The following is a 12,229-nucleotide window of genomic DNA, read 5'->3' as shown; positions in this document are numbered from 1 at the left end:
AGATATTCCCAAGAATTCTGCAGCAAATGTATGTAGTGATACGGTTTGCAAAGCTGCTCATCCGTATTCACGTGTCATCTGTGCTTTGTTTTCCATTTTGCACATTGTACTGTCTCAGAGATTTGGAATATTTACCAGCCATAGAAAGAAATGTTATCAGTTTGGACACAGTGCTTCAATAAAGTATTCGCGCTCTACTTTTCAAAGATCCAGTGTTAGTTAACAGAGTACTCCATGTTTCTGGTGATCAAATAATAACAGCTAATTTCAGCGTGTGATGCACAACAGTTCCCGGTAATAAGCTCTTCCGAAAATTACATTTGAGAGCTATCCGGAAATTAATCTCTGTTTTAATGTAGCATGGTGAATGGTTGCTGTTCCGACTCATACGTTAGTTCAGTGTGATTCGATCGGCGATAGCGCAAACGATTCCTTGCATTCACCTACTGCAGCTCGTATAAGGATCTAACCACGAGTCAATGTTTGGTGTTTCAATACTGTCGTTTGTTTAAGATAGGAAACACGAAATATAATGTTGAAGAGAAAAGCATCAGCCCCTCAGTAGTAAGAAAGGACACACACAGCTGTTCTCTCTCTTAAAAAGAATATGTGTTCTCAAACCGAAGTCGCATCCTACCAAACTGAGTCTGACAGACGAATGAATTTAATATCACATCGAAGCAAACTAGAAGAGTAACGAAAATTAACTGGCAGGTGTGTTTTCTTTCCCAACCTCCTTCCCCGTCACCCTCTCTCAGATCCTGAACACGGTTCCTGTAGTCAGAAACTACTAAATCCTGAATTTTCACGGTATCTCAACTGCCGACCACCTTGCCACCGGTGTCTAGGAGTGCTCCATTAGGGACTGTGAAAAAACAATGCCGACACAAATATTTTTACTCTTTGGGTTCCATAAATTGTTTGTGTTAACCACTGAACAAATGGATTACTGAAAGGAGACCATCTTTTCATTACGGTGTGAAATGGGATACGTTACTGATCAGACCTGTGCCTGATGAGATGGATTTTCTACGCTGACATGGAGACAAATCAGCAGTCAATGGTGTGGGTTCATACCATCACGTTTAACAAGCCACAAAAAGCAGTCTGTGCGTCAGAAAGGTTATTTCTTACCTCGTGTTTGGCCGCTGGAAGTAACTTGCTACTGTGTCTTATAGACCGTAGAAAACTATCTGTTCTGCAGCCTGCTGTGAGACATTAAAGATACTTAGAAGAGCGATTCAAGGCAAGCGACGCCTTCTCGTGAATACCAATGTCGTGATTTAGCCCGAGATGCACCACAGTCTGGTATTCATCTACATCTTCATCTATATGGATACTCTGCAAATCACATTCAAGTGCCTGGCAGAGGGTTCATCGAACCACCTTGACAATTCTATATTATTCGAATCTCGTAAAGCGCTCGCAAAGAACGAACACGTATATCTTTCTGTACGAGCTCTGATTTGCCTCATTTTATCGTTGTTATCGTTTCTCCCTATGTAGGTCGCTGTCAACAAAAATATTTTCGGATTCGGAGGAGAAACTTAGTGATTGGAATTTCGTGAGAAATTTCCGTTGCAAAGAGAAACGCCTTTCTTTTAGTGATGTCCAGCCAAAATCCTGTATCATTTCTGTGACTCTTTCTCCCATATTTCGCGATAATACAAAACGTGCGCCCTTCTTTGAACTTTTTCGATGTAGTCTGTCAGACCTATCAGGTAAGGATACCACACCGAGCAGCAGTATTCTAAAAGAGTACGGACAAGCGTAGTTTAGGCAGCCTCCTTATTAGTAGATCTGTTATATTTTCTATGTGTCCTATTAATAAAACGCAGTCTTTGGCTAGCCTTCCCCACAACATTTACTATGTGTTCCTTCCAATTTAAATTGATCGCAATTGTAATACCTAGGTATTTAGTTGAATTTACGGCTTTTAGATTAGACTGATTTATCGTGTAACCGATGTTTAACGAATTCCTTTTAGCACTCATGTGGATGACCTCACACTTTTCGTTATTTGGGGTCAAGTGCCACTTTTCGCACCTTCAGATATCTTTTCTAAATCGTTTCGCTGTTTGTTTTTATCTTCTGATGACTTTATTAGTCGATAAAAGACAGCGTCACTGCAAACAACCTAAGACGGCTGCTCAGATTGTCTCCCAAATCATTTATATAGATAAGGAACAGCGAAGGGCCTGTAGCACTACCGTGGGGAACGCCAGAGATTTCTTCTGTTTTACTTGATGACTTTCCATCAGTTACTAAGAACTGTAACCTCTCTGACATGCCGGCCGGAGTGGCCGTGCGGTTCTAGGCGCTTCAGTCTGGAACCGCGTGACCGCTACGGTCGCAGGTTCGAATCCTGCCTCGGGCATGGGTGTATGTGATGTCCTTAGGTTAGTTAGGTTTAAGTAGTTCTAAGTTATAGGGAACTGATGACCTCATAAGTTAAGTCCCAAAGTGCTCAGAGCCATTTGAACCATTTGAACAAGCCCCTACTTCAGGAAGGATGGGTAGGAAGATCGACAGTGTCGTTTTAAAAGGAGCCAGCCCAACAACTTTCTAGGTGATTTAGGCAACGTGCGAAAATCTTAAACTTAGGTTGCCAGATCAGGTTACTAAGAGAGAACCTAAGCACTGTAAGCCACGCAGGATGTGTTAGGTTAGTAACCCGCGCACGTAACTCCCAAATTTTCCTATAATATTGGTAAATTTTGTCTTGCTTTCTGACTTAGACTCACATCACAGGTGAATTTTCAATCGTCTGATATCATTTGATCTACTGAAGGCTTTGCAGGGAAACTTTCCACTAAGGATTTGGAGGAGGAGATTAGAGTTAATAGTCCAACAGACAACGACGCCATTAGAGCCGGAGCACAAGCTCGGATTGGGGACGGACGCGGAAGGAAATGGGCCGCGCCCCATCGAAGTAACCATCCCGCTATTCGCCTGAGGCGGTTTAGGGAAATATCGATGGCCGGACGCACGTGTGCACCGTCGTCTTCCCGAATGCAAATCCTGTGAGCTAATTACTGCGCCACCTGACTGGGTCTCTACTAAGGATTCATGGTAAGTAGAGTAAGTGGTTTGTCATAGCTCTGGATCCTACACTAATCACATTAACAAGACTTCCTTTTCATACAGTTCAATAGTGCCGACAAAAGTTCAGTCACCAGCATTTGTACATATAAATGCGTAGTGTGATAACAGCTACGTGATCGCAGCATTCCGTCTGCGAAAAGTAATCAGTAATACAAGGGTTACAAAAATAAAGACCATTAAAAGAAGTAATTACCAGTTATTAGAATAGATGACTACGTCCGTTGTAATGAAAATAAGAACAGTATTGTCAGGGTTATTTCGAAGTTTTCCTGTAGAAAGTAGCATTTCAAAGACGTTATAACAGTTGACTATAAGACAGCCGATTAAAAACTTGTCTGAAGGTAAAAGGCAAGATCTAGATCCTTGTTACGAAACCCTTCGTATGTGATGTCCTCTGCCTTAATTTTATCTATGGAATTAAAAACCTACTCCACAAATAAATAAGAATGTTCGTGTTAAAGTTAATTACCAGTGGACAAATTCCATAAATAATTTCTCGGAGCGGCCGAAGGTTCAATTTCAAGCCCCGGAGTCATGTAGCGTACGCCAGATGGATCGGATAAATACTCTGGCCTAAAAATTACAAAAACAAAACTCCCTGTTTCTCGAACGTAATTTGTCCCTGAATTCAGATTGGATTTCATAATTTCTGTATCGTACTCAGTTTCCATGTGATACTGGTTTCCATAAATTCTTACGTCAGCCTATTTATTAAAGCGTTATGCTGTATATTTCTAAGAAAAGGAGAACGAAAAAGTCCGTGGCGGTGGACAAAGAAAGAACAACATAGGAGCAAATAAAAGTGAATAAACATTCCTAATAATATCCTCTTGCTGATTTCCTACGATACTCTGCATCAGGAACGTTCTTGCGTCAGGTACGGCAGCAGGCGGGTAACATCGCAGTACTCCAGTTGCCTTGATAACGCTTCTCCATTTAAGAAATGTCTTGCGGAAGTGTTCACATGTTCGTCGCTAATGGCAACAAAGTTATCCAGGAACTAGTCCAAGCGGGCATTCAACAAAAGTGTCCTAAGTGTCATGTTACACGCCATACGGCTGTCTGATCTGACCTGTTCTTATACAAAATTCCAAAGATTTTACGGCTTACGGTTGCCTGCAAAGTTCTTCTAAACATTGATGAAAGATATAAATGCCATTCATTTCAACATAACAAATCAAGGAAATCTCCATCAGCCTTAATCTCCTAATTTATGGTCCTACAAATATTCCTTCCTTAATTTTTGCTTCATTTATCCTTGGGAACTTATCTCGCAAATGCATGAATCCATATGATGTTTTGCCTGTGGTTTTCTCGAAGTATCTCATTAGATCCAATTTAATATGCAGCGGAGGGAGGTAAATATTTTACAGTCAACAATAGTAGTCATCCCCACATTCTTTTCCCCAGGGAGCAGTTCTCTCTGAGCAGGCCGTTTCTTTTCCCCACAGTAAGTTTTTTGTTTGCCTCTGCTGTCCCACCGCGTATAAAGCAGAGCTCCCAGCCGAGCAAAATTACAATAACCTCGAGACTTTCACATATACACGCAACAAAAAAAGTTTTGCATCACCTCGGTTCCGAGAGTTCCGGAACCTGTACAGAAAATTGGAACAGAGATCAACAAAAACATCATTTTCGCCCTCTTTATTGCTGATGAAAAGCAAACACTGTATAATGTACCACCATATAGCGAGAACTTCAGAGCTGGTGGTCCAAATTGCTGTACACACCTGTACGTCTAATACCTAGTAGCACGTCCTCTTCCATTGATGCATGCCTGTATTCGTCGTGGCATACTATCCACAAGTTCATCAAGGCACTATTGGTCCAGATTGCTCCACTCCTCGATGGCGATTCGGCGTAGATCCCTCAGACTAATTGACAGGTTACATCGACCTTAAACAGCGCTTTTCAAACTATCCAGGCTTGTTGGATACGGTTCAGCCAGCCGTTGTGGCCGAGCGGTTCTAGGCGCTTCAGTCAGGAACCGCGCGACCGCTACGGTCGCAAGTCCGAATCATGCCTCGGGCATGGATGTGTGTGATGTCGTTAGGTTAGTTAGGTTTAAGTAGTTCTAAGTTCTAGGGGACTGATGACCTCAGATACTAAGTCCCATAGTGCTCAGAGCCATTTTTGATACGGTTCACGTCTGGATAACATGCTGGTCACTCTAGACGAACGATGTCGGTATCCTGAAGGAAGTCATTCACAAGATGTGCACGATGTGGGCGTCAATTGTCGTTCATGAAGACGAATGACTCGCCAATATGCTGTCGATATTGTTGCACTATCGGTCGGAGGATGGCATTCACGTATCGTGCAGCCGTTAGGCGCCTTCCATTACCACCAGCGGAGTACGTCGGCCCCACATATTGACACCCCGAAACAGCAGGGAACCTCCACCTTGCTGCACCCGCTGGACAATGCGTCTAAGGCGTTCAGCCTGACCGAGATGCCTCCAAACACGTCTCCGACGATTGTCTGGTTGATGGCATACGAGGTGCGGCTAGAAAAAAACCGGACTGATGCTGGAAAAAACATTTATTTACAATTATTTACAATTTCATGTTATCTCCTTCAATGTACTCTCCTCCTCGGTCTCTACACCGCTCCATACGAATTTTCCACTGTTCATAGCAATGCTGCAGATCATTTTCGGTAAGTCCATACATTACTTCCGTCGCTTTTTCTTTTACTGCTTCAACAGTCTCAAATCTAGTTCCTTTCAAAGCTGACTTGACTTAAGGGAAAAGAAAAAAGTCACAGGGGGCCAAATCAGGTGAGTAGGGTGGATGATCGAAGATGGGAATGTTGTGTTTTGCCAAAAACGTCTTCACTGACAACGCACTGTGAGCTGGGGCATTGTCTTGGTGAAGGATCCATGACTTTTTTTCTCCACAAATCGTTCCGTTTTCTCCGTACTCGCTCACGTAGGGTAGCCAGGACGCTAATATAGTAATGCTGATTCACTGTTTGTCCCTCTGGTACCCAATCAATGTGCACAATCCTTTTGATGTCAAAAAAAAAAAAAAAAACAATCATCATTGCATTGAATTTCGATTTTGACATTCGTGCTTTTTTTGTAGTGGAGAACCAGGAGTTTTCCAATGCATCGATTGGCGTTTAGTTTCGGGATCGTAAGTAAAAAACCACGATTCATCGCAAGTAATAACATTTTGTAAGAAGGTGGGATCACTTTCAATGTTTTCCAGGATGTCGGAACAAATCATTCTTCGGCGTTCCTTCTGTTCAATTGTGAGACACTTTGGAACCATTTTTGAACACACTTTGTTCATGTTGAAACTTTCATGAAGAATCTGCCTAACACTTTCCTTGTCAACTCCTGTTAACTCAGACACTGCTCTGATTGTTAAACGGCGATCTTGTCGAACAAGTTTACCGATTTTTTCAATGTTTGCATCAGTTTTTGCTGACAATGGTCTGCCAGTGCGAGTGTCATCACTGGTGTCTTCGCGGCCATCTTTAAATCGTTTAAACCACTCAAACACTTGTGTTCGCGATAAACAATCATCGCCGTACACTTGTTGTAACATTACAAACGTTTCACTTGCAGATTTTCCTAGTTTGAAACAAAATTTGATGTTAACACGCTGTTCTTTCTGTACACTCAACATTTTCCGACGCACAGACAAAACGTCAACTACTTAAAACAGACGCCACGGGCAGACTGAGTGCAGGAGGCAGATGAAACTCGAGCAGTAGGCGGAGCGAGAGTCACATGACAGGCCACGCGACTTTCAGCCTTATTGCATTCGTTTTATTATTTCACCATTACTAGTCCGGTTTTTTTCTAGCCACACCTCGTATGTTACACTCATCGGTGAAGAGAACGTGATGTCAATACTGAGTGGTCCATTTGGTATGTTGTCGGGCCCATCTGTACAGCGCTGCATGGTGTCGTTGTTTCAAAGATGGACCTTGCCGTGGACGCCGGGAGTGCAGCTGCGCATCATGCAGCCTACCGTGCACAGTTTGAGTAGTAAGACGACGTCCTGTGACTGCACGAAATGCATTAATGAACATGGTGGCGCTGCTGTCAGGGTTCCTCCTAGCCATAATCTGTAGGTAGCGGTCATCCGCTGCAGTCGTAGCCCTTGGGCGGTCTGAGCGGGGCATGTCATTTATAGTTCCTGTCTCTCTTTATCTCCTCCAGGTTCGAACATCACCACTTTGGTTCACTCCGAGACACCTCGTCACTTTTCTTGTTGAGAGCCCTTCCTCGTACAGAGTAGCAATGCGCACACGATCGAACCGCGGTATTGACCGTCTAGGCATGGTTGAACTACAGAAAACACGAGCCGTGTAGCTCCTTCTTGCTGGAATGACTGGAACTGATCGGCTGTCGGACCCCCTCCGTCTCATACGCGCTGCTTATGCATGGTTGTTTACATCTTTGGGCGGGTTTAGTGACAACTCTGAACATTCATAGTGGCATATCGACAGTCAACATCTATCTTCAGGAGTTCTGGGAACCGGGGAGATGCAACACATTTTTCGATGTCATACAATGAAGGCTCTATTCGCTGTGTGTATTTCATTTGAATCACTTATATTAGGTATCTATGAGTAGCAGTGAAACTTCCCATGTGTCTTCATGTGAACTGCATGAGCAATGAGAACAGAATTACATTAGTTTCCATTGTGGAGAGCTCCCGCTTTCAGTCCAAGTTTGCTAGTATCTATCAACAGGTGCCAATTCCTTCCCCAAAAGCTTGACCAAAAGGTTTTCTTAACAGATTCTATGTCCTCACTTTCGGAGGGGAAGAAGATTCGCTTCCTTCATTCGTGAAGCTAGAAGCTCAGCATGTTGCTTTGACAATTTTAAATCGAGAGTAAGATCATTGAAATCTCCTTGAGAAAGAAAATATATCTGATTTGATAGACGGGGGAGGCGAAATGTTGGGCGTGAATGCATATCTTGTTCTCTGCCTTCAAGGCGTAAGTCTCTGTATTTTTCTTCACGTACAGTCACATTCTTAGTAAGCGCTCGTACCAGTAATCTTAAAGATGATTGTAAATCAGAGTACTGCATGGTTTTCTCTGTTTAAGAGATGTTCACAGCTGTTTTTTCCACACAGTAGAAACAGTCTTGTTTGAAGCGCTGGCTCCCTGAAATTATGGGGAAACCAAAGGTCATAAGATCTGATGCTTTTAACGAGCGTATCAAGAGAAGAGCTTATGTGTGATAAATTTCACAACGTATTTTCGCAAGAGGATTAAGGTTTCTTTTTTTTTTTATTTCAGAATTGACTCATCACGGATATAACGAAAAGAATTTGGGTTATATACACAGGTGCGAAGTATTCCAAGGCATTTCTTCGTCTTAAATCATATAAAACAAAAGCCTTCACGAACCTACAACAACTCACCGATGTAACAAATACAACGCAATGTTAGCGTGATTCATCTTTTATATCCTGGCGACGAATGTCGGAACTAAGGATCATGTCCAGAATTCCTTGCATATATTTCGAATGCTTACCGACAATTACATCTGCAAAAACGAAATAAAAGCAAATCAATCAATCAGTACTGAAGTAACCCATGTACAGCATTTTCTAGATATTTTAGGGTACGAAAACGGGTTTCATTTCCGAATTCAATAACCACGACTTAGTTAAGAACTCCTTTCACTTTCTTATGATTAAAATGCTTCTGACTAGCGATGTTAGTCACACCACATTATCTTTCCATCTCATCAGCAACGAAATCCAACTCCTTTCATGAAATTTTCGTGGTTTACGTTTCTTGCATTAGCAGTTGCAAAGCGCTTTGCTTTTTTGCCACCCAAGTTCATTCTCCACACCTTCGTGACCGATATTTGTATTTATGACTGTACTTTTCTCTCATTATCATGACGTTTCAAGAAAATTCTAAAATTTTTTAGCATTTATCATATGCAGTACAGCGAAAACCAGTTCAAAGTTCCAGATTTTACTTTTTCTATTCACTTGATTGCTAGTTTAGGGTCGAGACCCATTTTCAAATAATCTTAACACAGTCAAAAATCAGGTTACCTTCCATTCGGAAGGCAGATGCACTCAGCGACTCTCTGTGACTTATAAATTATAGAGTGCAGCAATCAGTCGTCCTTTTTAAATTTTATTATGCAAATCCTGATTTTGGTTAGTAGCTTGCCATTATCAATGCGCTATTGTTTTATTCTCAATGCATGTAACTCCCTGTTGTTCGGGCGTCAGTCACAGTTCTTTGAATATTACGATAAAAAATAGGGGATTGAGAACGGCTACCTACTAACCGAAATCTGGATATAAATAATAAAATATAAAAAAGGCGGCTGATTGCTGCACTCTATATTTTAACTATCAAAATTGTTTTTTCGAAGTTGTGAAACCATGTTAAATATGTGCAACGACCAAAAACAGAGCATACAGATATTTGTATATGCTTCAACTCTTCGTTGTACAGTTTTGACATGGTTTTCACAACTTCATAAATATCATCTTTGACTGTGTTCCGATGATCTGAAAATGGGTCTCGATCCTAAACTAGTTAGCGAGTGAGTAAAAAAAGTAAAATTTACAACTTTGGACAGGTTTTTCGTTGTACTGATTAAGAGAAGTTGCTGACACACAGCTACTCCAGCATGCTGGAAGTTAGTAAAATTTTCATTTTTAAACTCTGTATCATATTGCTTTTTTGAAATGGGTATTTGGAGCGTTGAATCAACAATACGCTATTAAGAAACATTTACTTAAAATGGATTGTATAATTAGTCTCTGAGATGAGAACTCTTTTATGGATATTTGTGGAATTCATGAAAACGAAAATTATCACTTGCGTAGGTGATGATTTCTTGTTTTCGCGAATGAAGAGGAGTCAATAAGAAACGAATTTTTACGATTTAACGTCTCGTAGACGCCAAGGCAGTCAGACACTGAGCAGAAGCTCGAAGTGTATAAGCACAGGAAAGGAATTGGCAGTCCTATTGAAAGAAACCGTCTGAACAGTGGCATTAAGAGATTTACGGAAACGAAAAACATTCTGTCTGAATAGTCAACTCACTCTTGACGAATGCTAGACGAGTGCGCAAGCCACTGTTCCACGTTTTACGACTTACGCTGTCCTATAGGAGAACTAATGTGACGATGTTTGATTCATCCTCATCACATCCAAATGTGACCTCTACGTCAATTTCTACAAGAATCGGGGACAACTGAAATTTATTCGAGAGGCCATTCACTCATTTGGATACAGTATAGATTTTGAAAACATCATTAAACTTTCTTCCTCTGTTGTTGTTCTGGTCTTCAGTCCAGCGAGTGGTTTGATGCAGCTCTCCATGCTACTCTAACCTGTGCAAGCTTCTTCATCTCCCAGTACCTACTGCAACCTACATCCTTCTGAATCTGCTTAGTGTATTCATCTCTTGGTCTCCCTCTACGATTTTTACCCTCCACGCTGCCCTCCAGTACTAAATTGGTGATCCCTTGATGCCTCAGAACATGTCCTACGTACCGATCCCTTCTTCTAGTCAAGTTGTGCCACAAACTTCTCTTCTCCCCAATTCTATTCAATACCTCCTCGTTAGTTATGTGATCTATCCATCTAATCTTCGGCATTCTTCTGTAGCACCACATTTCGAAAGCTTCTATTCTCTTCTTATCTAAACTATTTATCGTCCATGTTTCACTTCCCTACATGGCTACACTCCATTAAAATACTTTCAGAGTCGACTTCCTGACACTCAAATCAATACTCGATGTTAACAAATTTCTCTTCTTCAGAAACGCTTTCCTTGCCATTGCCAGTCGACATTTTATATCCTCTCTACTTCGACCATCAGCAGTTATTTTGCTCCTCAAATAGCAAAACTCATTTACTACACTTAGCCTCTCATTTCCTAATCTAATTCCCTCAGCATCACCCGACTTAATTCGACTACATTCCATTATCCTCGTTTTGTTTTTGTCGATGTTCATCTTATATCCTGCTTTAAGACACTGTCCATTCCGTTCAACTGCTCTTCGAAGTCCTTTGCTGTCTCTGACAGAATTACAATGTCATCGGCGAATCTCAAAGTTTTTATTTCTTCTCCATGGATTTTAATACCTACTCCGAACTTCTCTTTTGTTTGCTTTACTGCTTGCTCAATATACAGATTGAATAACATCGGGGAGAGGCTACAATCCTGTCACTCCCTCAACTCATATAACTGCCACCAGGTTTCTGTACAAACTGTAAACAGCCTTTCGCTACTTTTTACCCCTGCCACCTTTAGAATTTGAAAGAGATTATTCCAGTCAACATAGTCAAAAGCATTCTCTAAGTCTACGAATGCTAGAAACGTAGGTTTGCTTTCCCTTAATCTTTCTTCTAAAATAAGTCGTAAGGTCAGTATTACGAAACTGAAAAAAGAATACTCAAATTAGTAACAAGCGGTACACTCAGAGGTGGGACACTGCGACTCGAAACGAGATATGACAAGTGTTGCATGTACAGTAGTATTGGGGCTAGGTAGCCGATTAAGAACGAAACCGTCTTCAGAGGACGAAGTATCCATTAACGAAAACATGTTGACGGCACTTACCGAGTGTTCGCCCAGATTTCTGACCCGACAGTGGAGCGAGGCGGTGGCGCCCAGCCGTGCGGACACGTTGGTGGAGGTCTCGGGGTCGAATTCCGGGTCGGGTGGCGGCCGCGCCACTGTCACCGGAGTCGTCTGCGTTTCCGCCAGGAACACACCTGGCACAAGCACCAAGCGGGTATCAGCGCTGCCGTCCGAGGCTTCATTCAGTACCGATACTTCGTCGTTACAACACATATCCCTTTGTTTTTGCGGTCTATGTTGTTACTTCTTTCTTAAACATTACTTCATCTATTTTAAGGGACATTCCGAAGTTCACGCATACGCCTACCCACTTGCCAATATGCATCATTGACTAGACTCCATCAGTTTCATCACAAATTGTCGCTGTTGCTTATGGATTTGTGATAATGATGTAAACAGAAAATATATTAATACAAGTGGTAGTGATAAATTTTTAATTATCACCTCAAAACAACAAACAGTAAAGTGCTGAAAATGTTTCTTATGTTGGTAGGTATCTGTCTGCAGTTGCAGTACACTTTTATATCCCTG

At 41.7% G+C, this 12,229-nt stretch overlaps 1 protein-coding gene across 1 annotated transcript in view; it reads right to left on the bottom strand.

Moving 5' to 3' along the window:
* LOC126262972 (zwei Ig domain protein zig-8-like) overlaps nucleotides 1–12,229 on the bottom strand; it is a 392,864-nt gene that overhangs the window by 186,770 nt on the left and 193,865 nt on the right. The window contains exon 4 of the mRNA XM_049959922.1: nucleotides 11,678–11,832. Within this exon, the coding sequence (XP_049815879.1) occupies nucleotides 11,678–11,832 (155 nt within the window). The remainder of the gene's footprint in view (nucleotides 1–11,677; nucleotides 11,833–12,229) is intronic.

Source organism: Schistocerca nitens, chromosome 6 (genome assembly GCF_023898315.1).
Source record: "Schistocerca nitens isolate TAMUIC-IGC-003100 chromosome 6, iqSchNite1.1, whole genome shotgun sequence".
NCBI lineage: Eukaryota > Metazoa > Arthropoda > Insecta > Orthoptera > Acrididae > Schistocerca > Schistocerca nitens.
The sequence above is the reverse complement of the archived record's forward strand: the minus strand, read 5'-3'. Positions and strand labels throughout refer to the sequence as shown.